The sequence below is a fragment of the Aspergillus wentii genome (genome assembly GCF_001890725.1).
Source record: "Aspergillus wentii DTO 134E9 unplaced genomic scaffold ASPWEscaffold_1, whole genome shotgun sequence".
Lineage (NCBI taxonomy): Eukaryota > Fungi > Ascomycota > Eurotiomycetes > Eurotiales > Aspergillaceae > Aspergillus > Aspergillus wentii.
The window spans coordinates 4,579,867-4,607,647 of NW_024467832.1; the positions used below are offsets into that span (position 1 = coordinate 4,579,867).

General features: G+C 51.1%; 9 protein-coding genes across 9 annotated transcripts; 7 read left to right on the forward strand and 2 right to left on the reverse strand.

The window, feature by feature from the left end:
• Positions 1 to 577: 577 nt before the first annotated feature.
• Positions 578 to 3,391, forward strand: ASPWEDRAFT_23820 (UBA/TS-N domain protein; the record flags this gene model as incomplete). The annotated part of the gene is made up of 2 exons (XM_040832533.1): positions 578 to 3,229; positions 3,290 to 3,391. 2 exons carry the CDS (start codon positions 578 to 580, stop codon positions 3,389 to 3,391), a joined length of 2,754 nt encoding a protein of 917 aa, XP_040695434.1.
• A 1,458-nt stretch (positions 3,392 to 4,849) lies between these two features.
• ASPWEDRAFT_48262 (cysteine--tRNA ligase) lies at positions 4,850 to 8,116 on the forward strand (the record flags this gene model as incomplete). The annotated part of the gene is made up of 3 exons (XM_040837084.1): positions 4,850 to 5,059; positions 5,609 to 5,938; positions 5,999 to 8,116. 3 exons carry the CDS (start codon positions 4,850 to 4,852, stop codon positions 8,114 to 8,116), a joined length of 2,658 nt encoding a protein of 885 aa, XP_040695435.1.
• Positions 8,117 to 8,881: 765 nt separating this feature from the next.
• On the forward strand, positions 8,882 to 10,532 carry ASPWEDRAFT_179461 (transaldolase family protein). The gene is made up of 6 exons (XM_040831794.1): positions 8,882 to 9,067; positions 9,112 to 9,155; positions 9,209 to 9,446; positions 9,514 to 9,745; positions 9,795 to 10,125; positions 10,176 to 10,532. Exons 1-6 carry the CDS (start codon positions 8,995 to 8,997, stop codon positions 10,236 to 10,238), a joined length of 981 nt encoding a protein of 326 aa, XP_040695436.1. The 5' UTR covers positions 8,882 to 8,994; the 3' UTR covers positions 10,239 to 10,532.
• Positions 10,533 to 10,598: 66 nt separating this feature from the next.
• ASPWEDRAFT_35365 (cation diffusion facilitator family transporter) lies at positions 10,599 to 12,798 on the forward strand. The gene is made up of 2 exons (XM_040834215.1): positions 10,599 to 11,697; positions 11,756 to 12,798. Exons 1-2 carry the CDS (start codon positions 10,863 to 10,865, stop codon positions 12,406 to 12,408), a joined length of 1,488 nt encoding a protein of 495 aa, XP_040695437.1. The 5' UTR covers positions 10,599 to 10,862; the 3' UTR covers positions 12,409 to 12,798.
• A 738-nt stretch (positions 12,799 to 13,536) lies between these two features.
• Positions 13,537 to 15,341, forward strand: ASPWEDRAFT_167767 (xylulokinase; the record flags this gene model as incomplete). The annotated part of the gene is made up of 2 exons (XM_040830196.1): positions 13,537 to 14,037; positions 14,109 to 15,341. The coding sequence occupies 2 exons, from the start codon at positions 13,537 to 13,539 to the stop codon at positions 15,339 to 15,341; spliced, it is 1,734 nt and encodes a 577-aa protein (XP_040695438.1).
• Positions 15,342 to 15,538: 197 nt separating this feature from the next.
• ASPWEDRAFT_285285 (Ran GTPase-binding protein LOS1) lies at positions 15,539 to 19,376 on the forward strand. Its single transcript, XM_040833146.1, has 6 exons — positions 15,539 to 15,623; positions 15,684 to 15,891; positions 16,097 to 17,669; positions 17,722 to 18,747; positions 18,802 to 19,253; positions 19,301 to 19,376. The coding sequence occupies exons 2-6, from the start codon at positions 15,880 to 15,882 to the stop codon at positions 19,325 to 19,327; spliced, it is 3,090 nt and encodes a 1,029-aa protein (XP_040695439.1). The 5' UTR covers positions 15,539 to 15,623; positions 15,684 to 15,879; the 3' UTR covers positions 19,328 to 19,376.
• A 980-nt stretch (positions 19,377 to 20,356) lies between these two features.
• ASPWEDRAFT_285619 (putative RNA interference and gene silencing protein (Qde2)) lies at positions 20,357 to 23,762 on the forward strand. The gene is made up of 4 exons (XM_040833152.1): positions 20,357 to 20,575; positions 20,640 to 21,879; positions 21,927 to 22,171; positions 22,224 to 23,762. The coding sequence occupies exons 2-4, from the start codon at positions 20,847 to 20,849 to the stop codon at positions 23,685 to 23,687; spliced, it is 2,742 nt and encodes a 913-aa protein (XP_040695440.1). The 5' UTR covers positions 20,357 to 20,575; positions 20,640 to 20,846; the 3' UTR covers positions 23,688 to 23,762.
• A 74-nt stretch (positions 23,763 to 23,836) lies between these two features.
• Positions 23,837 to 24,963, reverse strand: ASPWEDRAFT_179466 (sugar phosphate isomerase/epimerase family protein; the record flags this gene model as incomplete). The annotated part of the gene is made up of 1 exon (XM_040831795.1): positions 23,837 to 24,963. The coding sequence occupies exon 1, from the start codon at positions 24,836 to 24,838 to the stop codon at positions 23,837 to 23,839; it is 1,002 nt and encodes a 333-aa protein (XP_040695441.1). The 5' UTR covers positions 24,839 to 24,963.
• Positions 24,964 to 24,995: 32 nt separating this feature from the next.
• ASPWEDRAFT_147700 (Zn(II)2Cys6 transcription factor) lies at positions 24,996 to 27,728 on the reverse strand. Its single transcript, XM_040829531.1, has 8 exons — positions 27,642 to 27,728; positions 27,512 to 27,594; positions 26,644 to 27,453; positions 26,382 to 26,590; positions 26,202 to 26,334; positions 25,949 to 26,158; positions 25,748 to 25,903; positions 24,996 to 25,700 (listed from the first exon to the last, which is right to left on the reverse strand). Exons 1-8 carry the CDS (start codon positions 27,714 to 27,716, stop codon positions 25,073 to 25,075), a joined length of 2,304 nt encoding a protein of 767 aa, XP_040695442.1. The 5' UTR covers positions 27,717 to 27,728; the 3' UTR covers positions 24,996 to 25,072.
• Between the last annotated feature and the right edge of the window lie 53 nt (positions 27,729 to 27,781).

Here is a 27,781-nt window from a genome sequence, read left to right on the forward strand (position 1 = left end):
GGTCGACAGTCTTGAGCAGTTAGCAGTAAGTATCAAAAACAATGTGAAGAGAATTGTGGAGACATTGTCAGGAATAGAGACTGCCGTGAATCATTACGCCGGCCGAGAAAATCCATCTAGTAGTGAAGTGAGACAGATCGAAGGAAGGCCGTCGAAACCTGCAGCTAAAGTGAATCTAAAGTAATCTAGAGATGTTGATCCGCCTAGGTTATAGACCACACGTGATGAATTTTCCGCAGTCACGTTCCAACCTCACCAGCCACAGCTGTCAGCCCCGTTCAGCCACGCAATGACGGTCGCGGTCTCGATCTCCAGGGGGGAATTGGATAGTAACACCATCTTCAATCGAAAGTTGGTTATTTTGACGTTGAAAATGGCTGCTCATTGACTGAGTTCTGATGATCTATTCATGAGTTAACTCTTCTCTATCTATTTCCTTCAGACACGTCGATCCTTTCCTGCCCCGTGGCAGTTGATGGTGAGACCAGATCATGGCCCACTCCCTCTACCATCTCATTCCTAATCGATCCCTCCAGACATCATCTGCTTACAACCTCTTCAATATTATTGAATCGCAATGGATGACTTGAACGGCCTGAGTTGGACCCCCGACTCGTCCAATAATGCCAACAAACCTCCCCCCATGAGCTCAGGTCTATTGTTCCCCAGTGTGCGGCGCAATGATTCCATCCCCTCCGGTCGATCTAGTACCCCCCTTTCCGGCTCTTCTGGTCCTTCCAACCCGCCCTCAAAGTCGGCAACTCCGGCCAACGACAGTTTTGCAAACTTGGTCTCATTCGGTCCATCCAATTCCAGCAACAAGAACCTGTCCCTCATCGAGCAGCAGAAGAAGTTACAGGAGGAGAGAGCCAGAAAGGAAGCGGAGAACAGGACACGGTATGAGGCGCAGTATGGTTCGCAGAACAGTCAGTTCTGGGATAGCTTAGAGAAAGGAGGTTCCAAACAGCATGCTTTCGCTGGTCCAGGACCGGCCGCACAAAGGGTGCAATCTCCAGATGAAGATGACCTTCTCGCCGCATTCAACGCCGAGGCCCCAGTGGATGCGTCAAGTCACTTCCCGGTTCCCAAGCCCAGCCCATCGCCTCGAACTAACGCACCTCCGTTCCAGTCTACGTCTAACGGTGCTGGTTCAATGGGCCAAGGGGCCGATGCATTCCCTGACGATGACGACCCATTTGGCTTAGCTCAGTTGAAACCAAAATCAACTCCGGCGCCCCAGCCAGTCCAGAATGATGATGATGACTTTCTTGGTCTGCTTTCAAAGCCTGTCTCCGAATTCGCGCGCTCAGAACCACCGGCAAATCCTCCTAGCGCATCCCCTCGCGAAGAACGTGAACCATCTCCTAAGCCACCTCCAAAGCCATCAAATGACGTCGACCGCGCGGTGGCGGAGCTTGTCGATATGGGATTTCCTGCGGACAAAGCCGCCCATGCGCTAAGCAGGACAGCTTCGGGAACGGACGTTCAAGCTGCTGTTGGCTGGCTCCTTACACAAGCGCATCAAGAATCTCGGCAGAAATCCCAAGGCAGACAAACGGTTGATGACCATTATGCGGATCGCCAGGAGCGGGGCAGAGAACGCAGTGAAAGGCCAGGCCGAGAGGTTCCCCCGTGGATGAGAGAGGAGAGATCCAATGCATCGAGAAGTCGCAGTGACCAACGGAGTCCAGCCGGTAAAGATCCGGCGCAGGTTGCTTCTCAGTTTGGCAACAACTTTTTGAAGACAGCAAACTCCTTATGGAAGACCGGCAGTAAGAAGATGCAACAGGTGGTTAACGAATTTAATACCGAGCATGATCCCAATCAACCTCGATGGCTGAGGGATGCTCCTGACCACGAGGAGCCACGCCCGCAGCCACGCTCCAGAGACCACCAGCGTCCCACTCCTCAAGCAAAGCCCGAAGGGTTCACAGACGAGGCTCTTCTTCTCGAAACAGGCGCCCCCGCTCCTCCCCCTTCACGCCGGTCTCGCAACCCCTACCACCAGAATGATGAAATGCGGGCTGGCGCCAGTAGTGATGACTTCAGAAAACAACCCTCTCCAGCACCTGAAAGACGTATGCAGCAGCCTGCTTTCATGCAGCAGAAGGTGCAGACAAGAACCGAAACACGCGACCCTCGATCTCGCGTGACCAAGACTGCAGTGGAAGAGCAGACAGCACAAGCGTATGTTAGTCCCGCCAGAAGGAAGCGACCTACTCCTCAACCACCCGCTCCGGAACCAGCTGTTGATTTGTTCGATTCTCCCGCCCCACCACCGGTTGATCGACCAAGGCCTTCACCATCGCCAGCGAAACCCTTACCTTCACGATCATCTAAACCTGCTACACCCTTGCCAACGCGCCCCAAGGCACCCCCTAGAGCAGTGCCTCCAGCATCCTCAGAAGCTCTCACTTCCACTCATCGACACCGGGAGAAAGGAGCAGACGCTTACAAACGGGGAGATTATGCGGCTGCTCATGAATCATTCACAGCTGCACTTGCCATGCTTCCTGACAAGCACCCCATCAATATCTTGATCCTCACCAATCGCGCCATGACGGGGCTGAAGACTGGTGAGCCCAAATCAGCAATCAGTGATGCAGACACAGCATTGGATATAATCGGACCTTCAAAGGGAGAGTCGGAAACGATTGATCTGGGCAACGGTGAATCCGCCAAACCCATGAGGGACTCTTTCGGTAAAGCCCTGATGCGCAAGGCCGAAGCTCTGGAGCAACTGGAGCGCTGGGGAGATGCCGCGAAGGTGTGGCGGCAAGCAGTTGAAGCAGGCCACGGTGGTAGCACAAGTATTCAAGGCCGCAATCGATGCGAGAAGGCTGCTGGTATCAGCAAACCCGCACCGAAGCCTTCAGCTCCAGCGAGGAAGCCAGCTGCTCCTGCACCCAAGAAACAATCTGCTCTGGCTGATCTTGGTGGTAGCAGTGCGCCTTCTGGCAACTCCGAGGCTGTCGGCCGACTGCGCGCAGCCAACCAAGCGGCCGATCGTGCTGATGAGGAAAGAGTTGCTCTCATTGAAGCCGTGGATGCACGACTGGCAGCTTGGAAGGGCGGCAAACAGGACAACCTGCGGGCGCTCCTGGGCAGTCTGGACAATGTCCTATGGCCCGAAGCAGGATGGAAGAAGGTCAACATGTCGGAACTGATCATGCCCAACAAGGTCAAGATTCAGTATATGAAGGGCATCGGCAAGGTGCATCCTGACAAGGTATGTATTAATAAATATTTACTTATCTACTAAAAGCATCCGTTGCTGACATCGCACCAGATCCCTAGTAATGCCACCACCGAACAACGCATGATTGCAAGTTCAGTGTTCAGCACCCTCAACGAAGCATGGGACAAGTTTAAGAAGGAAAACAACCTCTGACGGTCCATCCTGGCCTTCTATCATTTCTGGCGAATCATTTTCTTGTTAGCGCCCCTTTTGGCATGTTTTGCAGTTCATGGCCCAGTATTATCCTGACCTCATTGGGTTATTACTGGGCACCCTTTCTCTCGAATCGTTTACTTCTTTTTTATTGAAGAATATCCATACATTTTATTGTACATAGACACATATTTGCATTTATGTCATGATGAGAAGACGGTGATTTAAATCAGAAGCCTTTTGATGTTTAAAATTCTTCTGGAGACAGTGACAACCTTTTTGATTCTTACATATTGAAACAGCGCCGTTTTGCAGCATACGACCAGATCCTCATGACTATACAAATTAAAAACTAACCAAATTCCTCTACTGAGATTATGATTGGTCATTCTAGGCAGTGTTCTGCTTTTCTTCTTGCTCGTCCTGCTGTCGTCGCTCCTTCTGATCACGCTTCATTTGTTTCTTGCTCTTTTGTTTCTGTGCAGCCCCAACAGCGGTGGCAGGCCATGCTTCCTGACACTTCTTTTCCTCTTCCTCGGACCATTCTCTGGGCAGAATAGCGAAAACAAGGTATGAAGTGTGTGTCTTCAGATCTGACTCGGTCCGATGTACGATGCGACCTAGATCGTGCGATGGGATCGACTTGTCGGATGATGAAGCAGCGGCATTCTCATTCTCTGCATTTGATTCCTCGGGTAATACTGCGTCGTCGCCTTCATTTTGTTGCAGTTCGCGGAACTTTCTTGAGCGTTCTTCGAGGGCGCGCATCTTGCCAACGGCTTCCTCAACCGATTTGGGGAATACCATTGCCCCGCGGACGCCTTCGGCGTCAAGTCCGACTCGTTCCCGTTTCACTTCGATTTTATGATGGTTTACTTCCACCATTGATATGTTGATCCAGCCCAGTTGGCGCATTGCGCTGATTGTTCGTTGCACTTGTTCCATGCATGGGGAGAATGTGCAGAGATACACGGGGGCATTGGGGTCGAGAGGCGATTCAGCGCCCGAGGGTGGGTTGCGGACGAGATGTTTCAGGGCGAGCCACGGGGCAGGCAGATCGAGGAAGACTGCGTTGGCTTTAGGGGAGGCACCAGTCTGAGGGTCGCCCAGGAGAAAGCCGTCTCCGTAAACATCACGATGTGTCACTTCGACAAGTCCGTCCAATCCATGCTGGTGAACCTCATCCCGAATCCTTTGCGCGCGCTGTGCGTGGAATTCAAAACTGCAGACCTTGCCCAATCGTCGCTTCTTCGTCGGTGTTGCCTCCGCGGGGTATCCATTAAACACAGCACGGACCGATGCGTGTGTGAACGAGCCACTTCCGGCGCCTGCCTCGATGATCGTATTTCCTGGTCGTGCGCGTAACCTGTGGAGGATATAACTGTAGTCTGGTGTGTAGACGACCTGCGTCCGGTGGGGGAGCGATGCAGTCCATGTTTCGGGAGTTGGATACAAGAGATGAAGGAAGCCACTGGATGCTGCGACGGGAGCTTTGGGGGAAGGTCGTCCGTCGTTCTCGGTCGGAGTGGCGGAATCCAAGTCGTCTGCCTTGCGCTTCAACTGCTGCGGTTTGCGACCCCGAGATCCAGTGTCGACCTTGGAGGCGATGAGTTGCGAGCCCCAAGGCTGGTCGAGAAGGGTACTATGCGGGAACGATCCGAAACGGGTGTTTGTGACCTTGCCCTCCTTGTAGCCTAGGTTTTGCTCATCGTGAAGCTGGAGGATGGCCGGGATGGTATTATCTCTGCGGAGATGGAGAAGAGCAAGACTGTCCGCTTGCGACCGCGAACCGGGAGTTAGGAAGGGAGAAGGCATTGTGTCTGGATGGGGATGGCCAAGGAAAGAATCCTATCAATTGTAATTATCCCGCAACGTCCTCCAAGCTCCAGGTGAAGCTCTTGATCGTTCTTCCTCTTTCTTGTCGCAGAATCAAAGCTTGGAGATCCTCCGATCTAGACCGGACTAAGACCACTTAGGGCTTAGGGCTTAGGGCGCGGTCAGCCGCCGTTGGCCTTTTCCTCCATTGGCCCATTCTGGCTTTTCGCCGGAGTCATACAGAGACCGTGACTTGCTGGTTGTTGCCCTTGAGCCCCTCCCCCTCCATTTAGTTGCTCCCTGCATTCTCCTCCGCTGACCTCTCCTTCTTCTTCCTTTATGCCCCTCTCCTTCCATCGCGTTTCGCTCCTCATCTCCTCTCGGAACTGTCTGTCGAAACAGCGTCTGTCTTTGTTTTCCCCTCTGTTTATCTATTCCAGGTCCATGGCCACCGCGCGCCAGCAGCCGCCCTGGCGGCAGCCGAACACTGGTTCCAACCTGCCTCCCTTGAAGGTCTACAACTCCTTGACGCGATCCAAGAACCAGTTTGTTCCAATTGATCCCGAGGGAAAGAAAGTCACCTGGTACGCCTGTGGGCCGACTGTGTACGACGATGCGCATTTGGGCCATGCTCGAAACTATGTCAGCACCGATATCATTCGCCGTATCATGCGCGACTACTTCAAATTCGATGTCAACTTTGTGATGAATATTACGGATGTGGATGATAAGGTATGGTCTTTTGTTGATGGGGTTTGGTGGTGGAGAATGCTAAGAAAGGTCATTGTTTAGATTATTCTCCGAGCACGTCAGCAGCATCTCTTCACCGAATTTGCATCCAGTCACCCTACGATCAACGCGGAGGTTTTGGACGTCGCCAAGAAAGCATACACGGCATACCTGAAGAAGAACCTATCGTTGTTGGACCCTGATCTTCCTCCAGCCCAGTACAAGGATGCCGTGGAGAAGACCTACGCAGTCGTGCTTAACGGTGGAGCCCTACCGGGTAATGAGAAGGCGGGCGATGATGAAGCGAAGGTGAAGATGCACATCAAGACCGCGGCCTCGGCGGCGAATGTGATTGCGCAGGCCGAAGGCTCGGCAGCGGAAGCAACAGGCTTTGCGGAGACGTTCTACACAGACGCTCAGGACCTTCTCCTGCCGTACCTCGATTCGCTTAAGGGATCTTCGATCGATGCCGACGACCACGGAATCTTCACCAAGTTGACGAAGAAATACGAGGAGCGGTTTTTGAGAGATATGCGAGATCTTAATGTTCTCGACCCCGATGAGTTGACCAGAGTGACCGAATACGGAACGGAGATCGCCAACTTTGTGGAGAAGATCGTCGAAAACAAGTTCGGCTACGTTACCGACGATGGATCTGTCTACTTTGACATTAGCGCTTTCGAGGCCGCCGGATACCCCTACGCACGACTCGAACCCTGGAGCCGATCTGATAACAAACTGCTCGCAGAAGGTGAGGGCTCCCTCGCCAGTAAGACCACCGACAAGCGTTCCAAATCCGACTTTGCACTGTGGAAGTCCTCGAAGCCAGGTGAGCCAAGCTGGTCGAGCTCTTGGGGCAAGGGACGACCAGGATGGCACATTGAGTGCTCTGCTATGGCATCTGCTAGACTGGGCCAGCAGATGGATATCCACTCTGGTGGAATTGACTTGGCTTTCCCTCACCACGATAACGAACTCGCTCAAAGTGAAGCATACTGGGCTCACGTTCACAATCATGACCATGCTCATTCTCACGACCAGTGGGTTAACTACTTCTTGCACATGGGCCATTTGTCTATTCAGGGATCCAAGATGTCAAAGTCTTTGAAGAACTTCACCACCGTTCGCGAGGCGTTGGAGAGGAAGGAGTGGACACCACGCAGCCTGCGTATTGTGTTCTTGCTTGGTGGCTGGAAAGACGGTGTTGAGATCACAGAGGATCTCGTCAACGCCGGAAACTCTTGGGAAGACAAGGTCAACAACTTTTTCATCAAGGTGAAGGATCCCGCCGCCCTGCAAGGTTCTGGTGCGGACAGCTCTCTTGGTGCTGCTTTGGAGGCAGCCAAGAACACTGTTCATGAAAACCTTTGCGACTCATTCAACACATCGGGTGCAATGTACACCATCTCGGATCTTATTTCCAAGTACAACAGCGCCGATAAATCGACGCTGAACCCGAAGGATGTCGAGGCTACTGCTCAGTTTGTGACCTCAATTGTCAACACCTTCGGTCTCAATGGCACTGCCACTGCAGACAGCAAGGAGATTGGCTGGTCCGGTATTGATATCCCGGAAGAGGCTAGAGCCTTCTTGTACCCCCTTTCTACCATCCGTGATTCCCTCCGCCAAGCTGCTCGGTCATCGACTGGAGTTTCTTCCGAAGAGGTCGCCAAGATCATCGCAAGCGGGTCTGCGCCAGAGGAAGTTCCGGAGTCTGCTAAGCCGTATGCCACTGTTTTGTCGGACTTCCGCACCAAGGTGACCTCCCTTGACCAGTCCGACAACATCGGCAAGGAGATTCTGTCACTCTGTGACAAGGTGCGAGACATTGACCTGTTTGATGTCGGTATCTACCTCGAGGACCGTGACAGCCAGCCCGCCCTTATCCGCCCTGTGACCCGAGAACTGATCCAGGCCCGGGAAGAAAAGGCCGCGAAGGCACTCCAAAAGCAGGCCGAAAAGGAGAAGAAGGAAAGAGAAGCCTTGGAGAGGCTGGAGAAGGGCAAACTGAGCCATCTGGAAATGTTCCGGACAAACGAATACAGCGCGTGGGACCAGGACGGTCTTCCCACCCGCGATGCGGCTGGCGAGGAGATCGCCAAGAGCCGATCGAAGAAGATCCGCAAGGACTGGGAGAGACAAAAGAAGCTCCACGAGACTTGGTTGGCCAGTCAGAAATAGATGACATGGGATATACCAGATACCTTACGTATAGTTAAAAGGAAGAGTGCATGAGATGGCGTTTATAGGTTTAGAGTACAGCGAATATATTCCCCTTCGGGTTGGTTTGTTGCTAGGTATGCAAGTGTTGCTAGTCTTGTTATCTCTGAGAATAATATCCACGAGCTGGAGAACAATTCACTGGACTATTGTATACGCATTCGAGGCACTCGGAGTAGAGTGTTCCGTGATGCCAGCGGTTCGCCTTACTGGATGCGGTAACTATAGCAGTGAACATAAGACAAGCATGGATATAGATGTGTGTGTTGTTTAGGCCAACAGCTGTGTTATATACCGTGAGCTGAACTGAGAGAGTAATGAAGCCCTAATCGATCAGCGGAGTAGAGTGGAGATGTACAGACTTATTATGCTATTGGTGAGTGTTATCACGAAGTTGGAGTAGACAGAGAACTGGAGAGACAGACAAGGTTGGCTGATGGTGGCTTGAGGCTATTAGTTGGGCTTATTGTTACTCAAAGAAGCAATTCTTCAATATTGTCAGCTATCGAGAATAAGATGAATGTCATATTAAAGATCCTCATGGCAGTTCCAATCAATATCAAGTAGCTATCCTCTGATGTAAATAGTTTAATTGAGATAAGAATATCTAGAAAGAATGACATAGCTCTCTTCAGGCCAAATGACAATCGCCAGAAATCGGGTAACTTTCCCTTTTCAGACGAGGGGAATGTCATGTTTGTTGTATGACGAGGGGAAAAGGACAGCCGATATTTATCCTGTCTTACTCTCTCTCTTTCAACACACCCTTGAAACTGACTATCGCATCTACTCGTCGGCTCAACTTCTTCATATTGTGAAATCTGTCTAGTGATATAACCATGACGGGCCAAACTGGGCTGGATCTTCTCCGCACGCGGACGATTGTTGATTGCGATACCTTGGATGATGAGGGTGGGTTTCTTGAGAAGGGATAGAGAATAGAGCTGATTGTTTAGTTGCCAAAACACTTGGTCCGTTCCAGGATTGTACCTCCAACCAGGTGGGTTTTATCTAGATATGATTATGTTGGACAAAGACTAACAGTAAAAATAGGCTATCGCAGCAGGGGAATTGTCCAAGCCGACAAATGCTGGGCTGGTCAAGGACTCTGTGGTACTGGCAAAGGATCTTCTTCCGCGATTCCCTGGAGTCAGTGTGGAGGAGTTGGCGATCGAGATTGCGATGGTGAAGTTAGCTCTGAAGATCTCCCCGCATATCCATGGACATGTTCATATCCAGACGAACCCGTACTATTCTTACTCTACGGAGAAGACGATTGTGAATGCTCTGAGTATGTGGCAGTACCTGTTTGGCTGAACTGTCAGGTTGGTGAATAGATGGCTGACTTGCTGTTTTAGGAATCGTGCAACTCTTCCAATACCTCCAACCTGGTTTCGAGCAGTCTCGGATCTGCATCAAGATCCCTAGTACATGGGAAGGAATAATGGCTTGTCGGACACTCGAACAGGCTGGGGTGCGGACGTTGGCTACGACCCTGTTCACCATGACACAGGCGGTTCTTGCAGCCGAAGTTGGTTGCACCTATATCGCGCCATATGTGAATCAACTCAAGGTTCACTTTGAGCTAGGGTAGGTTGATGAGGGACGGTAAATGGGCATATGTGCTAACAGCCACCAGATTCAAAGATCCCAACAAGCTCATCCCTCTCTGCGTCTCGATCCAAAAGTACTACGAGTCCATCAAGACCAAGACTCAGGTCTTGCCGGCTAGTTTGACCTCGACAGATGAGATCTTTGCTTTGGCTGGCGTGGATCACATCACCATTGCCCCAGGATTTTTGCAGGAACTCTCTCAGCCAGGGTCTGCTTCTGGAATCAAGTCTTTCTTCGACGTCGAGCCATCGGTGCCAGTTCCGGGGGCAGATGTGTCGTTTGTCAATGATGAATCGGCGTACCGAATTGCCTTTACTAGGGATTTGAATGGGGCGAGTGAGGAAAAGCTCACCCAGGTATGACTCTATATTAAGATCCCAGGGAAACCCACAACTCACAGTTCTAGGCAATCAATCTGTTCTGCGACATGCAGGACAAACTGGTCAATGCTATGAAATCGACAGCTTGAACTTGGCATTGCGGGACGATAAATGGCTCAACCAATATGAAACAGAATAGATAATGATAACGAAACGAAGACACGAGTTAAAAAAGCCAAGAATATGTCTTACGTATGTAGAGTACTCCGGCGATGGTCCAACCTGAAGATTTTATATCCGTTGCGTAGACACGGCCTTGGCGGTGGGCCGCCGCGTGCAAAACCGGGGCGGTGCCACTTGAGCATCCAGGCGTTGTATGAGCGTCATGTCGAGGACGATGGCAACATGTAGTAATTCACTGGCTGTGATTTGGTCAAAATCTCACTAGACAAGGGCAGGATAGTTCAATAGACGTGGATGGATTGTAAATTGTCATCTACTATTATTCATCGCCGTCGGATCCGCAGCCGGAATCGTCAGCGCATGTCGGATCGCCTCTGCCGGATTAGTTATGAGGATACAGAAGGGATCAATTCTCTTCCATGTTGATCGCAGAGAGGCTGAATGATGGACAAGAACAGCTTCATCATCTCCAGTAATATCACGGCCACAATCTATAGCCTGTCCTCCGCCGTGGCTGCTTGTTCACTGCCCTCTTTTACCTCTCGCGTGCCTCAATAATCTTCGCCCCCTCCGAGAGGTGCGTTGCCCTGATGCCGCTGACGAAGCCCCTGCGGTGCAGGGCCCGTCCATCACCATCTTCACCAGCTTTATTACTCTCCTCGTCGTCGTCAACCCTCCGCTGTGGTCCCTTACGATCCCACGGTGTCTCACTTGTCGCTCGTGCGCCAGCCCAGCTCCGTGTCCTCCGTACATCGACGATCTCCTCGCGTCTTAAGAAGCCCGGCCTTCCCTCCTCTTCCTCCAATGTCATCACACCGTGTCCTATAATCACCTCAACACCCACCACAACTACAACACTTCCACTTATGGCTGCTCAAACTCGAAGTCATGGTGGGCACGGTGGCCACCATCACCACCATCACCACCACCATGATAATGTCTACCTGACTTCCACCAACACACACGACGCTGGCGTGCGCATCACCCGGATTGGCCTGGTCGCCAATCTCGCCATGGCGATTGGAAAGTTCATCGGAGGATATATGTTTCATTCTCAGGCTCTCGTTGCAGACGCCTACCACGCGCTCACCGATCTCGTGTCAGATTTCCTGACGCTAGGGACGGTCGCTTACTCGCTCAAACCCCCTTCGGAACGGTTCCCCAACGGCTACGGAAAAGTTGAAAGTATCGGCGCGCTGGGCGTGAGTGGACTGTTACTTTGCGGAGGTGTGTTTATGGGTTTGAATGCGAGCCAGGCCTTGTTGAGTCAGGTTTACCCTGAGGCAGCGGAAATGCTGGCTCATTCAGGGGTTCTGGGACATGGTCACTCGCACAGTCATGGGGTGGATATTCATAGTCCCAATGTCAATGCGGCGTGGATTGCTGGAGGGTCTATCATTGTGAAGGAATGGTTGTACCATGCTAGTGAGTATTGCTGGATTCTACATTCTGAAGGTCTACTAATCTCTGGTTTCAACAATAGCCATGAAAGTCGCAAATGAACGCAAGTCGTCTGTGCTCGCCTCCAACGCTATCCACCACCGCATCGACTCGCTTACAAGTATCGTGGCGTTGTTTACTATCGGTGGGACTTATTTGTTCAGAGACGCCTCCTGGCTGGATCCCGTGGGCGGACTGCTTATTTCGTTGATGGTTATCAAGGCTGGATGGGGTAACACTGCCACCTCGCTTTTGGAGCTCGCCGACACAACGGTGGATGATGATATCAAGGACTCCGTGCGCAAGGCTGCGTCCAAGGTCCTCACGAAAACCATCGATGGCGACATCGTTCACATTCGGGATGTGCAGGGTCTGAAATCTGGACAGAACTACCTCATGGAGGTTGAATTGGCACTGCCGGGCGACTGGTCCGTCAGTCGGTCCCGCGAGATCGAGGAGGCTGTGCGAACCGCAATCGGCACACAGGTTCGTGGTGTCAAGCGAGTTAAGGTCCGATTTGTGCCTCTTGACCACGAACAAAATACGTTTGCCGAAGAGTTCATTCCCCAGGAACTCAGTTCACAAGCCAACCCCGAGCCGGAGGCTGGGGAATCCGACGCAGAACACGAATCCCATTCACATGATGACCACGACCACCACCACGACCATGAGAACAACACTCGCAAGCGGCGCTGAAGAGCAGAGATGACTTGTCTTTTGTATATGAATCGGCCAACGCCTTGGCGGTTATTTTGATTATCAACCATTTTCCTTCTGGTCATCTTTTCGGACCTCAGCCAACGTGCATATGATACCCCCGGGATGGTGGCGAGAAGGAGAGGAATCATTGCTGTACCGTGGGAATTGTGGTTACAAGTTCGCAAGGAGATTTGCAACCGGTGAAGAGAAGATCGGTTGGAGACCTTGGATCGGATAAAACTAGATTATCCGCTGGGTTATTGCTGCATATTTGGATAGCTGTGGCATGTCCTTTGGAAATAGATTCACCTATACATATACAAAATCTATACAATTCATACATTCACTATGCATAAAGTATGAATATCTCAATTAACTCCAGGAATATAGGTCACCTGATAGGATCATCCAACCGGTCGAGTAAAACTAATGTAAGTCGACTGGGATTATCAACCCTTAAAGCATCGGAGACAAGAATCTAGACTGATAGAGTCTTCTAGAAGCTGCCTCACCCTCCGTCTGATCTAGCACATTATAAATATGGATAGCTTCGGATTCTAGAACTCCGGAGGGGCAGCTCGCTCTATTAACCGGGCAAATTCCCGGCGGTGGGACTGACAGCCTGACACACTGTATGGTGAATGGGGATACTGGGGATTTACATCATCGCCGGTTCATCGCATTGGGACGAAACCTGGATAATTCTGGTTTTTGAATGATTGTTTCGGTAATACTAAGAGCAATTGATTTCATGCTTAGTTAGACAGATTTGGCTGCTCGTATCATATGGAGTATGTGGGATCAAATAAATTAGGATTGCTTCCCCCTTCCGGATAAATTGCTGAGATCGTCTTGACTTGACTTTGACGGCGTCTGACTGTCTGTGTGTGTTGAATAGATCAAACTTCCCGTGCGCACCGTAATTTGGCTGCTTTGTATAAAATTCCTATTTCTCTCGCTTCCTCCTCCTTTTAATTTCTCTTCTTCTTGTCTTCTTCTTCCCTTTCACCCTTATTTTCCTCCTTCGGACCCCTCCCCTCCGGCTTTACTACGTCATCGTCCCTCCCCCGCCATCTGCCATCTAACCAAAAAAATCAGACAAGAACAGTAACGACCACAGCGACAATGGCGTCCCAAGGCCCATTGTACATTGGTTTCGACCTCTCCACCCAACAACTCAAAGGTCTAGTAGTCAATTCCGACCTGAAAGTCGAATACATTGCGAAATTCGACTTCGACGCCGACTCGCACGGTTTCCCCATCAAAAAGGGCGTTCTAATCAACGAGGCCGAGCACGAGGTAGTCGCACCCGTTGCGCTGTGGCTGCAGGCGCTGGATGGGGTGTTGAGCGAGTTGAAAAAGCAGGGTTTGGACTTTACCCGTGTCAAGGGCGTTAGTGGTGCGGGACAGCAGCATGGCAGTGTGTATTGGGGCGAGAATGCGGAGAGGTTGCTCAAGGGGCTGGATTCGAAGAAGACGCTCGAAGAGCAGCTGAGTGAGGCTTTCTCGCACCCGTATAGCCCTAATTGGCAGGATTCGAGTACGCAGAAGGAGTGTGATGAGTTTGATGCGGTGTTGGGGAGTAAGGAAGAATTGGCGACCGTGACGGGGAGTAAGGCTCATCATGTAAGTTTTTTTCTCACCGAGATGGAGGGGAGGGGAAGCTGTTTTGTATCTGGAGCTGACTTTATTCGAAGAGATTCACTGGTCCGCAGATTCTTCGGTTCCAGAGAAAATACCCCGATGTATACGGAAAGACTGCGAGGATCTCGCTGGTCTCGTCTTTCCTGGCGTCCTTGCTTCTGGGCCGCATTGCTCCGTTTGATATTTCCGATGTGTGCGGAATGAACTTGTGGAATATCAAGAAGGGTGCTTATGACGATCGGATCCTTGAGCTGTTTGCTGGCTCCTTTGGTGTCGCAGACCTCAAGCGCAAGCTGGGTGATGTCCCTGAGGACGGAGGCCTTCATCTGGGCATGATTGACCAGTACTATGTCGACCGTTATGGCTTCAGCCCCGACTGTACCGTAATTCCATCGACCGGAGACAACCCAGCAACTATTCTTGCTCTGCCATTGAGACCATCTGATGCGATGGTTTCGCTGGGAACTTCGACTACTTTCCTCATGTCGACCCCCAGCTACAAGCCAGACCCAGCCACCCATTTCTTCAACCACCCTACCACTCCCGGCCTGTACATGTTCATGCTATGCTACAAGAACGGTGGCCTGGCTCGTGAGCAAGTCCGCGATGCCATTGATCAGAAATTGGGCAAAGACTCATCTGCTGCCCAATGGGCAAACTTTGACCAGGTAACTCTCCAGACACCAGCCATGGGCCAGAAGAACGCTTCAGACCCTATGAAACTGGGTCTTTTCTTCCCCAAACCTGAGATTGTCCCGAACCTGCGCGCAGGACAATGGCGTTTCAACTATGACCCGACCGAGAAGCGTCTGACAGAAACCGATGACGGATGGGATCACCCTCTGGACGAAGCTCGTGCTATCGTCGAGAGCCAGATGCTGTCCCTCCGTTTGCGGTCACGAGGCCTGACCCAGAGCCCAGGCAATGGCCTTCCTGCCCAACCACGCCGAGTGTATCTTGTCGGTGGAGGCTCCAAGAACAAGGCTATTGCTGAGGTTGCTGGGGAGATCCTAGGCGGCGTGGAAGGTGTATATAAGCTAGATGTTGGAGATAACGCCTGTGCGTTGGGAGCGGCGTACAAGGCCGTGTGGGGATTGGAAAGAACTCCTGGACAGACATTTGAGGACCTGATTGGCCAGAGATGGAGAGAAGAGGAGTTTATCGAGAAGATTGCCGATGGATACCAGAAGGGAGTGTTTGAAAAGTATGGGCAGGCTGTAGAGGGATTCGAAAAAGTGGAGGAGGAAGTCCTGAAGCAGGAAGCCAAAAAGAAGCAGACTCAGTAGAAAAACGGCATAAATGCCGCACATGATTTAATTAATTTATTTACGCTATTTACATAACCATGATGCTATTGCAGCACTATATAAGGCTTGTATGTATGGCCGCGGCAGATCACGACGCCCCTTGCCCTTTTCGGTCGCCGTCCAGCAAAAGTTGCGGCCACACAAAACCACCTCGACTCGCTCTCACCGTCATTCAGCAGAGCCATTCCAAGACCCCCAACGTATCTGGAGAGTCGAAGAATTAGACCAAAAGCCCATCCAGGCCATCGAAAGCGAAAAGCAGTGAGTTGTCTGCCATCATTTTACCCAAGTGACTGGGTCTGACTCTAGTCTCTCCCTTAGGCCAGCCCCGAAACACCGCCGAGAGGGCCAAAAACCACCCGTGGTTCCATCAACCTGCCGTTTCGATGATATGACCCTCCGCCTCGATTTTTAACCATACCCAACACCAAACCGTCCCTGTCGAACGCAGTCTTAATTCCCTCCCTTTGCTTTCTGAGTCTTTCCCCGACTCTGAAGGCACTTCGGCTGGTCGAAGATGGAAGAGCAGGTACGCATTTGCATTTCTCTCCCGCACACTGCCCTATTTTTTTTTTTTTTTTTTTTGTTGTCATAGGCAAGAGGGAAAAAAGAAAAAAAAAAAGCCCTTCCCCTCCCCCACCACTGGCCCCCTCGTGCCCCTCCTTTGGTCTTGTTTTCTCAATGAACAATGGGCAGAAAACATGTAATTTCTAACAAAAATGTAATCTAAATAGGTAATAAATGCCATCCAAATCGGCTGGGACGCTTCCTCAGACCATGCCCTCAAGACACAAGCCTTCGAATATTTGAATCAGCTCCGCACCGACCCCTCGGGATGGCAGCTTTGTCTCCCCCTCGTTACAAAAACCCCTCAGAACTCGGAAGTCGTACGGCATGTGGCTCTGGAAATTGTCAACAGCGCCGCCCAGGGAGGTCTCATTGATCCGCAGGCTCTAGGTTATGTCCGGGATGGATTGCTGGCCTATCTCCGCCAGGTGTACGGCCAGGAAGCTGCCGCCCCCGACCCGGCCAACATTCAGAATAAGATCGCCCAGACGATTACCTTCCTCTTCTCGGCTCTCTATGCCAGCGGCTGGGAATCCTTTTTCGATGACCTTCAGAGCCTGACCTACAAGTCCCCCGCTAGCACAACACGCGACAACCCGTTGGGCATCATTTTCTACCTCCGAGTCATTAACTCTATTCACGATGAGATTGGTGATGTGCTTGTATCACGATCCCGCACGGAACAAGACAGGGCGAACTTGCTGAAGGATTTGATTCGACAGAGGGATATGCAGAAGATCGCCACTTCCTGGCAAGAGATCCTGTCCGCGTGGCAGGATGGAAACGACACAATCGTGCAGATGGCGCTGAAGGCGGTCGGTAGCTGGGTCAGCTGGATTGATATCGGTCTCGTGGTGAACCAGACCATGCTTGACCTTTTGTTCCAGCAGCTTGGACGAGCACAGAAGCCGGAAATGAGAGAGGGAGAAGACAAGATTCGAGATGCGGCCATTGACGTTTTTACAGAGATTATCGCCAAAAAGATGAAGCCGGAGGATAAGATTGACATGATTCTCTTCCTTAACCTCGACACCATCGTTACCCAGCTTTCGAACAGCCCTCCTCTCCGTGACAACCGGTTTACCTCCATGTACGATACGGATTTGGCGGAAACGGTTGCGAAACTCGTCAACGGCACCGTCATTGATATTTCGAGGGCGTTGGAAGCGGACACCGTCACTCCCGACTGCAAGGAAAAGGCAACCGGTCTACTTCAGGTGTTCCTCCCCCATATCCTACGATTCTTCTCCGATGAGTACGATGAGGTGTGCTCGACCGTCATCCCATGTGTGAACGATCTGCTGTCCTACTGTCGAAAGATCGCCAAGACAAACCCGGTGCTCGCTGCCCAGCACTCCGAGATCTTGCTTCCCATCCTGAAGGCGATCATTGCGAAGATGCGCTACGATGACACTTCTTCCTGGGGAGACGAGGATGAGCAGACAGACGAGGCTGAGTTCCAGGAGCTCCGGAAGAGATTGGGTGTTCTACAGCAAATCATTGCTTCGGTCAACGAACAGCTTTATATGGATGCGATCTCGGAGCTGGTGGGAACGACGTTTGAGAATCTGCGGCAGTCTGGAGGCCAACTGGATTGGCGTGACTTGGACCTCGCCTTGCATGAGATGTTCTTATTCGGCGACCTTGCTGTCAAGGGTGGTGGTCTGTACAACAAAAACAGTCCCAACAACCCCGCCTCGGAGCGACTTATCGCTATGATGCAGAGGATGGTTGAGTCTGGTAGGTTCTGGGACGATGATTTATTTGAATATGGCAGTCTAACAATTCGCAGATATCAGGTCTTTCACCCACCCTGCAACACAATTGCAGTACATGGAAATCTGCGTGCGTTACAGCGCATTTTTCCAGCATAACACCCACCTTATTCCCGGTGTTTTGGAAAGCTTCCTGCAACTCGTACACCACCCCGTTAAGAAGGTCAAGACCCGGTCGTGGTACTTGTTCCAACGCTTGGTGAAGCATTTGCGAACGCAGATCGGCAATGTTGCGCAAACGGTTGTGGAGGCTCTGGGCGACCTGCTGGTTATACAGGCCGAGGTTCCTTCCGAAGGGGAAGATGGAGATGAGATGTCCTCGGAGGATCACGAAGGATCAGCCGATGCTGTTTTCAACTGCCAGCTCTATTTGTTCGAGGCAGTTGGCATCATTTGCTCCACCCCGACTGTCCCAGCTGACAAGCAGGTTGTCTACTCGCAGATGATCCTGAACCCCATCTTCCTCGACATGGAAAGGAATCTCACTGCGGCCAAGGCCAACGACGAGCGTGCCTTGCTGCAAATCCACCATGACATCATGGCTCTTGGTACACTTGCCAGAGGCTTCTCGGACTGGATGCCCGGAACAAGCTCTCCCGCAAATCTGCCGCCAGCTGTAGTGTCTGAAGGCTTCTGCCAAGTATCTGAAGCTACGCTTGTTTCCCTCGACTCGCTCAAGGGGTCATTCATGATCAGAACCGCTGCTCGATCTGCCTTCGCGAGACTTATCGGCGTTGTGGGTCCCCGAATCCTTCCTCAGTTGCCCACCTGGATCGATGGTCTTCTTACTCAGACTTCGTCACGAGACGAGATTGCTCTTTTCCTGCGTCTCTTGGATCAAGTGATTTTCGGATTCAAGACTGAAATCTACACCATCCTCGACACCCTTCTCACACCTTTCCTGCAGCGAGTTTTCGCCAGCATTGCAGACCCTACCACGGGCACGGACGATGAAATTCAGCTGGCGGAATTGAAGCGGGAGTACCTCAATTTCCTGCTTGCTGTGATGAACAATGAATTGGGGACTGTCATCATCAGCGAAAGTAAGTTCCAAATATCCTGTTCCAGTTTGGATCTGTTGATGCTAACATGACCAGGAAACCAACCTATCTTTGAAACCGTTATCACTACGATTGAACACTTCTCAAAGGATGTTGAGGACTTTACTACTGCCAAGATGGCCTTTTCGGTTCTTTGCCGAATGGCCAGCTTCTGGGGTGGGCCCGATGTCGCACCAGCTGAGGCCAACGGTGCGCAGCCGCAGGCATCCCTTCCTGGCTTTGGCCAGTTTATGATCACCCGATTCTCGCCTTTGTGTTGGGCGCTTCCTGCTACGCCATCCTTCAACCCCAAGGACGCAATGGCCAAGCAGGTCCTTGCTGAAGCTGGATCTTTGCAGCGGATTATCTACTCGAAGACGGGAATGGAGTATGCTCAATACCTCCGCGACCGCGAATTACCTTCTATGGGCATGGGAACGGAATTGATTGAAGAGTTTTTGAATGCTTTGAGCCGGCTGGACCTGAAGGGTTTCCGGCAGTTTTTCCCAGTAAGTTTCACCGGTCTGACTAGTAGGCTCATTTCTAACAAAGACAGTCTTTCATCCAACGATTGAGCGCATGAAGCGACGAATTACGCTCAATGTGATTATTTGATGTTTTTAATGTTTCGATTCATATTTCTTCTTTCACCCCCCATTTCACCCAATCATTTCTATGTTCTATTTTCCTTTTAGATTCCCCCACGGTTTGGTTTGATGAGCTGATGTTCTCACGTGATCCTTTACCTTGATGCTCTGTCGCCCGGACTCATTATTGCCACTGTCTGGATGATTTCTTCGAACCAAAAAGAAAGAAAAAAGGGTATATAGTTTGTGACGCACTTGCATGATCAGGCGTTGATATACAGAGCATTTACTTTGTCTCTGCGTTTTTTTCTGAAAAAAATGATTTGAAAAGAAAAAAAATCGGGCAATGGTGGGATCAGCCGAGATAGAAGGATAGGTATGCATGTTTTGGAATTGGGTAAGTGTTACATGTGTGGCAATCTGATAGATCCAATCCAATGTTGTTCTCATGGATGATCTGTGACGTGTACCCCTGTTTATCATGTATGGACATGGTTATCGTGGATAGTAGCCTGTATATCTTCTTACCTGACCGTGGCTATACATGACTACGCCATCATGAAGCATCGAGCAAATTTCCCTATAGATAGAAAATGAAGACACTTGAGAATATCATGATTCACCTGTAAGCATACACACTAGCGATCATCGTGGCGTTCCATGGTTCTTTGTCTTGATGGCTCCCCACCACTGCGGCGGCCGTCTATCTGAGAACTGCTCACCCAATCGTTAGCATTGAACAGGGGTTTGAAGGCGCTTATTGTACTGTAACTGAGACTTGGTCTCTGTATCTTTTGAAATCGCCCAGGCGTGCGGGGCTTTGACTGATATCATTTCTTTGTCTGAGGTGTCAGCACCACGTGACTCTGTAATTGTATGAACCCCAGCAACACCTCTCTCTGAGGAACTACCCAACCTCAAATTCATCGTCGAGGGGGGGAACTGTTACCAGCATAGCTTCTTGCATGAGTCTGACTCTGTATTGCTAGCTTCAATCATGTCTGAGAATCGTGGTCGTGGTGGTGGTCGCGGGCGAGGACGAGGCGGTGATCGCGGGAGGGGCGGCGGTGGTGGCCGGGGAGACTTTAACATTCCATTCCGTCCTTCGCCTGGAGGAAGAGGACAGGGACCATCGCAAGAGTCTCGTGGAGGGGGCGATCGTGGCAGAGGGGGGTTCAGAGGTGACCGTGGCAGAGGAGATTTCAGAGGTGGGAGGGGAGGTCCGCGGGGAGGAGGTGATCGAGGTGGGTTTGGTGGTAGAGGCCGTGGAGGTGGTCCTGGTGGCCCTGCTGAACCTCATGCCTTCAGGTAAATGGGTTTTTCTTTTTACGTGTCACTTGTCACTTGGCATATATGTTATGGCATATATGAGATCGTTGCAACTTGTACTTACGTTACATCCCCGTGCTCAGTCCCGGCTACCCGCCTGCTCTAGATGAGGGTGTTGCTAGTGTCGAGAAGGATGTCGAAAAGGCACTCAAGGTCTCGTCGCAGAAGAAGAATCTTGATCCGCGAATGCCTGAGCGACCTGGGTTTGGTACTCAGGGAAAGCAGATCATGTTGTGGACCAACTCTTTCCCGCTGGCGTTCAAGGGCGATCTTCAACTATACCGCTACAGCGTTGAGATCTTGTCGGGTGATGAGCGTGGTCGAGTTCCCACGGGCAAGAAGGTGAACCGCGTTATCCAATTGCTGCTCGAGGACCATTTCGCGGCAAACAAGCGTGATATCGCTACCGACTTCAAGTCCAACCTTATCAGCAAGACTCAGCTGGAGCTCCAGGATGTCTATGAGATCCGGTACAGAAGCGAATATGAGGATGAGATCCCTGAGAACTCGCCTACTTACCGATGCCGTTTGCAGGCTACGGGTACGCTTTCTACGTCTGAGCTGATCAATTACCTTACCTCGAGTGGTGTTGGTGCTATGCTTCGATCTAAGGAAGAGATTATCCAAGGCTTGAACATTGTCATGGGACATACCCCCAAGGCATCTACGGAGATTGCATCTATCGGCCAGAGCAAGCACTATAAGCTGGCTGCCACGGAGACTTTTGATCTTGGTGCTGGTCTCAAGGCCCTCCAAGGATTCTTCTTTAGTGTGCGTGCCGCTACTGCCCGTGTTATCGTCAATGTCCAGGTCAAGAATGCTGCGTTCTATGAAGATGGCCCGCTTGAGCGGTTGATGTATGCTTACACGGAAGAGAATGGCTCAAGCAAGGTCAAGCTTGGAAACTTCCTCAAGCGGGTTTCCGTTAGACTTACCCATATCATCAAGAAGGATAAAAAGGGCCGCGTGGTTCCAAGGATGAAGACAATTGCAGGTGTTGCAACCCGCGATGATGGTCGCGATGAACAGAACCCCCCTATCATTCGCGAATTCGGTGCTGGGCCTAAGGATGTTCAGTTCTTCTTGGGCGGTGCTCCAGGTGAAGGGCCCGCAGGAAAGCCACAGTCTAAAGGCAAGGGCAAGAAGCCTGCTAAGGCTGGTCCCCCGCCTCCTTCTGCTGGTGGACGATACATCACTGTTTATGACTTTTTCCGGGAGAGTAAGTTAGATCCAGCAGTTGAAGTGGGTTTCGCTAACGCGTTCTAGCCTACAACATTACCATCAAAGATCCCAGTCTACCTGTTATTAATGTCGGCACTCGTCAGCGCCCATCTTATCTGCCTGCAGATGTATGCCAGGTGCTTCCTGGTCAGCCTTCGAACTCGAAGTTGAGTCCATCTCAAACCCAGAGGATGATCCGATTTGCAGTGCGTAAGCCTGCTCAGAATGCGCAGTCCATTATCACCTCGGGAGTTCAGACATTGGGTCTCGAGTCTGCTGACTCTACTCTTGTAAGTCTGACTATTCCATTTGAACTCTGGTCTAGATTGCTGATTTTCTTAGGATTCGTTTGGAATGCAGTTGACTCCCAAGTTAATGACGGTTCCTGGTCGTGTGCTGAACTGCCCCGATGTCAAATATGCTGGCAACAAGGTTATCAAGCCTAGGTTTGGCAGTTGGAACATGGTATCCATCCAATTTGCCTCCAAAACGGAGCTGCCTTACTGGACATACCTGTGGCTGTCTTACCCGAATGGGCGCGATCAATGGAGAGATGAGGAAGGGTTGAAACCGACGATTGACGCTTTCACTGATGTGCTCCGACAGACTGGCATTAACGCTATTAACTGCGTCCGTGGTCAGCGCGCTACCGTCCGAAGCGAGCAGGACATCGACAATGCCGTTCAAAATTTCGCTCGTGCTCCCAAGCCTCCCAAGTTTATCCTGGTCATCTTGCCAGCGGCTGACTCAGCTATCTACAACCAGGTCAAGTATGCCTGCGATGTCCAAGCTGGAATTCCTAATGTGTGCGTTGTTGCACAGAAATTTGCAAAGCCCAACAACGCGCAGTACTTTGCGAATGTGGCACTCAAGTTCAACCTGAAGCTTGGTGGTCGCAACCAGGTCTTGGACCCTGCCAAGCTAGGTGTTCTTTCCGAGGGCAAGACGATGGTTGTTGGTATTGATGTGACGCATCCGTCGCCTGGCTCGGCGTCTAACGCCCCTAGTGTGGCCGCTATTGTTGCGTCTGTTGATCGACATCTCGCACAGTGGCCGGCTGATTTGCGGGTTCAAACTGCGCGTCAGGAGATGGTGTCTGATTTGGACACTATGTTGAAATCCCGTCTCCATCTATGGATGAAGCATAATGGCTCATACCCGCAGAACATTCTTGTCTACCGAGACGGAGTGTCTGAAGGACAGTATGATCAGGTTCTTGACAAGGAACTGCCGGCTCTGCGCAAGGCGTGCAAGGAGCTCTACCCGGCCACTTCTACCAGCAAGGGCTTCCCCAAGATCACGATTGTTGTTGTCGGAAAGCGCCACCACCACCGCTTCTACCCGACTAGGACGGAGGACGCGGACCGATCATCGAACCCTCAGAACGGTACCGTGGTCGACCGTGGTGTCACTGAAGCCTGGAACTGGGACTTTTTCCTGCAGGCGCACACTGCTCTCCAGGGGACTGCTCGTCCCGCCCACTACTACATCGTCTATGATGAAATTTTCCGCGACCAAAAGGTGCAAAAGCCATTCCAGACTGCTGCCGACGCTCTTGAGGATGTCACCCACAACCTCTGCTATCTCTTTGGACGTGCCACCAAGGCCGTAAGTATCTGTCCCCCGGCGTACTATGCGGATCTGGTTTGCGAGCGAGCACGATGTTACATGAGTGGATTGTTTGATCCTTCTCTCCCTGCGAGCCCTGCGACTAGTGTGACGGGAGACAGGAGGGGGCCTTCTCAGGCAGACTCGAGCCGCGTGCGGATTCACGAGAATGTTCGCGATGCCATGTTTTACATTTAGGATGTGAATTGGATATGATTGGTATCTGATGAGAGAAATTGGAATAATTATCAGCTGGAGCATTGGATTGCATTTAATGACGGAATGAATATTCATTTTTACTAAAACTCAGCTCATACACCTTTCACTATGCATATAGATAGATATGATCAAAGCTTCGCCAACGCCTCAATCTCCCTCTGCACCCTCTTCCACGACTCAACCCCCCTCTTCGCAGCATCATCTGGCCTGCTCTCCCTCTCCCGCATCCTCCGATCAAAAATCTCCATCGACACATACCCCGTAAACCCCTTCTCCACCAACCACGTCCTCGCAATCTCCGAAACAGGCATATAGCCACCCAACTGCGTCTCCCCAGGAAACGGCCTCGCATGCTTACTCCACGTAAACTGCGCTGCCTCCCCGTCCACAAACCACGGATGCGCGGCGCTGAACGGCGGATCGAACCATTCGCCATCAGACAGCTGCACGTAGAATATCTTCTCCAGGGGACAAGTATCCACGAAATACCTTAGCGTAGCAGCCAAATCGGCATCAGCGTTGGGAAACTTCCCAGAGACAGAAAACGGATCTGCCCAGAGTTTCGTCACAACGTGGAATGTATCCAGACACAGCCCGAAATTCGGCCTATCCACTTTCTGGACTATCTCTAGCGAAGACTCCCATGTCGAACAGTACGTGCCCCAGGATAGAGCTTCATAGGCAACCGATACGATCGGTGCCTGGGCGCTGCACAGATCCGCCAACTGGCGGAGCTCAGAGACGATAACCCCTTCATCGCCCGTACAGTCTTTGGGATGGCTATACTGCGACGGGACCTGGAGGTAGGGCGTTCCCAGTCGACGGGCGATGTCGATCCATTCCTTCGCAACCGCCAACCTCTCTTCGATGGGAGAGTTGTGTCCCTCGAAGTTCTCGAACGGGGCGAGAGAGAGGATATCTAGATTAACCTGTGCGCAGAGGGTTTTGATTTTATCCGCGGCGTCGAGCATGGCGATGTTTTGGGAATCAGCATAGAGCTTCAACTCTGAATAGACGATTTCCATTCCCGAGTATCCATTTTGTGCTGCGGTGCGGATTTTCGTGTCGAGTTTGTGGGAGGGATGTTGGGAGAGGGAGATGCTGCTTATTGCTAGTTTGTTGGGGAGCATGATGGGCTGTAGGAAGGTGGTATTGTTAAGTGGGTGATTGTTAATGCGTACGAGGACAGGTTGAAATAGGAGTTCAAGTAAAACGGAAGATAAATTCCGTTGATGAAGACGGAAATGCTGGTGAGATGAGGTCGGGAATGGACTCCGTGTGGTGGTTGTGATTGGTTGGTTTGTATACAACTGAGTACTATTCAATTACAACAACTATGTCTACAGAATAAAATATAGAATATATCAAACAGGATAAAACCCACTCCCCCAATTCCCCGAAACATCCACACCAACACCCGGCAACCCAGGAGCAAGCACCCACTCAACCCCCAGATCCACCTCCCCAATATCACCATTCCCAGCACCACCACCAGTAAATTCATTTCCTGTCCGCGCTCTCTTCCCAGGAATCGAATCCGACCCCCGCCGCGACACCCCCCGTTTCACAGACTGATAATTCCGCTCCCTCTTCTCCCACCGCCGCTGTAGTATAAGCAGAAAGTCGCGCGCGCGTTTTGTGCTCTCCCATGAACATCCGAACTCGTCTAGCGCGCGGAAACACACAGTTAAATTGCGGGACATGGACAATTCGCTATCTTCATCTCCATCCCCGTTTGGCTGTTTGTGAAACACGGACGCGAAGAGGAGGATCAGCGCCGCGGAGCAGGTGATGGAGACGGCTTGGATGTGGATACGCCGGAAGCCGTATCTGGCTTCGTAGAGGTGGAGGAGTTTGGCGATTGCGATGGCCGAGTCGATGCACATTCTCTGGGCGTGCGTGTGGCCGGGTCCTTGGGGGGGTTGGGGTTGAATGTAGTTTTTTGACATCCAGGGTCGGTGGGCGTGGATTATGTCTTGGTGGTATTGCATGCTGATCTTGTTAGTTTTCTGTATAGCTGTATGGGATGGAGGACTTACTGGAGGAGGAGAACATGAGGGAGATAAGGCGTTGTCAGATCGTCAAGATTAACCTGTAATGGATCAGGGAGGGTGGAATGCCAATGTAAGAGTTTGTTGGTTGTTTCTTCGTTGAGGCGTTGGAGTTCGTGGTTTGTTATTTTTGAGCGTCCATATCTACTTGATTAGCACTGAATCACCACAAGATATAGATAGACATACAGATTATGTCCCAATGGCTCCATCATCTCACACAGCAGAATCCTCTGCTCGCTCAAAAGCCCAGTTGGATCATCCTGGATTGAATCTTCGCCTGTAGATTCGGATGATACGTACGGCCACCATCGATTGTAAGTAGACGAAATGGGCTTCTCGACTGTTACATCCTGCATATTGACTCTGAACGGACGGCCGAGATAGAAGCCCCAGAGACTAGAGGGTTAGTACATATATGAAAGACAGCGTGATGACATACTGGTCAACGATGTATGTCCCCCAAAACACCGTGCGGCGTAATTCTGCCTCGGCAGAACTGATAGATCCCTTTTCAACATACGACGATGCATCCATGTGTAGTCCAAGCGCAAAGGCAAGTCGCATTGCCATTCCTATACGATTAGAAAGATAGAATAGTGAAGGGTATACGCATGCATACCACTGTATAACCACCCCCGAGCATCACGCTTACAGCCAATATCATGACCGCTGAGAACAACCATTGCCTGGATGGATGCCAGACACGGGCAGTCCAGTTCAATCTCGAGTAAAGCCTTTGCTCGATCGGCGAAGAAATCCGAAAGTGATTGAGGGAATGTGACGAATGTCGGATGATAGCGGACTTCACAGGCAGCTCCTAGACAGCACCTGAATGTATCATTAGCAGTCTGCTTCAGAAGAGAAGACGATATGAGACATACATCGCATTCGTCAACGCCTCTGAATAATACGGCGTATCCTCCATCTCCAACTGCCACTTCTCTCTCGCCTTTTCATAAATCCCCCTGTCCACAACGTGAAACGCAGGATCATGCCATGTAAAGTAGAGATTAATCAGATGGTCTTCCACCTCCGCAGGAACTGGTTTGTCAATACCCAGTCGCTCCAGGTACTCCAGGCCCTCATTTCGAACCGTCCGGTGGATGGTGAACATGTCTGGTTCTGGCATGGTGATCATATTAAAGTTAGATGTTGGGCCGTAGTATCGGATTTGCCCGTCAGGGGCGAGTTGGAGCGTCCCCATTCGGTCTGAAAGTTGGTTGACGACTTCGTCAATGCCGCTGTTTTCGCTGGATGTGTTGTCGTCTTCTTGTGCGTGGGTATCTGGCTGCTTTGAACGGTCCTGTCCATCTCCAGGAGACACGTCGTCAGACAGTTCCGGTGCTGGCTGGGGATCATCTAGACCAAGTGCTGCCCAGCCCAGGTCCAGTGAGCTCTTCTGCCTTTCTTCATCCTCGACTGTCGGTACAGCCAGGCTGTCCTCCTCAGCCTCAATCTCATCCTGAACAGCCCTCACAGCAGGCTGCATGCCCGACAACTCCAAATTCAAATCCTCATATCGGTCCAACTTGAAATTAATCTGCGTCAGATCCAACACATCCAGAACCCGCTTTAGATCTCTCTCCTGTCCATCTGGCATAGGCGGAGGCTGCAATCCCTTCTCGACCAGAAAACGCGATAATTGACTCACGCGGCTGGCGAGGAGGTTGATTGCTGCTCGGTGGGAGACTCTATCTCATCAATACATATACTTATGCAAATATGCATCTAGGATGTAGTGAAGCGTACTGTCGTTTATCCCCCCCAAGCGGAAAATGGCACTTTTTCCCCTTCAAGCGACAGTTGGAGCAGCAGGGAGATTTGCCATCGCACTTTTGGGTTAGTCATTGTATAGTATTTATCAGGTAGGGTTACGTACCTTTACTTTGCTCTCGCGACAGGGGACACAAGCTGTTGTGACGTGTTTTCGCTTTGAGGGTTTTGTGGATGGCATTTTCAGTGTTGTGTTGGTGGTGAATGTTGGAGATGGAAAATGGTTTGCGAGATTGATTTTATAGA

What these genes read in the sequence shown, in the direction of transcription:
- ASPWEDRAFT_179461 (XM_040831794.1), top strand. Translation starts at nt 8,995, where the DNA reads ATGACGGGCCAAACTGGGCTGGATCTTCTCCGCACGCGGACGATTGTT. An exon ending in GACGATTGTGAATGCTCTGA is followed by an intron (nt 9,447 to 9,513) that starts GTATGTGGCAGT and finishes TTGCTGTTTTAG; the next exon opens with GAATCGTGCAACTCTTCCAA. An exon ending in GTGAGGAAAAGCTCACCCAG is followed by an intron (nt 10,126 to 10,175) that starts GTATGACTCTAT and finishes TCACAGTTCTAG; the next exon opens with GCAATCAATCTGTTCTGCGA.
- ASPWEDRAFT_35365 (XM_040834215.1), top strand. Translation starts at nt 10,863, where the DNA reads ATGCCGCTGACGAAGCCCCTGCGGTGCAGGGCCCGTCCATCACCATCT. An exon ending in GGAATGGTTGTACCATGCTA is followed by an intron (nt 11,698 to 11,755) that starts GTGAGTATTGCT and finishes TTTCAACAATAG; the next exon opens with CCATGAAAGTCGCAAATGAA.
- ASPWEDRAFT_285285 (XM_040833146.1), top strand. An exon ending in GCAGAGGATGGTTGAGTCTG is followed by an intron (nt 17,670 to 17,721) that starts GTAGGTTCTGGG and finishes AACAATTCGCAG; the next exon opens with ATATCAGGTCTTTCACCCAC. An exon ending in GTTTCCGGCAGTTTTTCCCA is followed by an intron (nt 19,254 to 19,300) that starts GTAAGTTTCACC and finishes TAACAAAGACAG; the next exon opens with TCTTTCATCCAACGATTGAG.
- ASPWEDRAFT_285619 (XM_040833152.1), top strand. Translation starts at nt 20,847, where the DNA reads ATGCCTGAGCGACCTGGGTTTGGTACTCAGGGAAAGCAGATCATGTTG. An exon ending in TTATGACTTTTTCCGGGAGA is followed by an intron (nt 21,880 to 21,926) that starts GTAAGTTAGATC and finishes AACGCGTTCTAG; the next exon opens with CCTACAACATTACCATCAAA. An exon ending in AGTCTGCTGACTCTACTCTT is followed by an intron (nt 22,172 to 22,223) that starts GTAAGTCTGACT and finishes TGATTTTCTTAG; the next exon opens with GATTCGTTTGGAATGCAGTT.
- ASPWEDRAFT_147700 (XM_040829531.1), bottom strand. Translation starts at nt 27,716, where the DNA reads ATGCCATCCACAAAACCCTCAAAGCGAAAACACGTCACAACAGCTTGT. An exon ending in CTTGGGGGGGATAAACGACA is followed by an intron (nt 27,454 to 27,511) that starts GTACGCTTCACT and finishes TTGATGAGATAG; the next exon opens with AGTCTCCCACCGAGCAGCAA. An exon ending in GAGGCGTTGACGAATGCGAT is followed by an intron (nt 26,591 to 26,643) that starts GTATGTCTCATA and finishes TGATACATTCAG; the next exon opens with GTGCTGTCTAGGAGCTGCCT.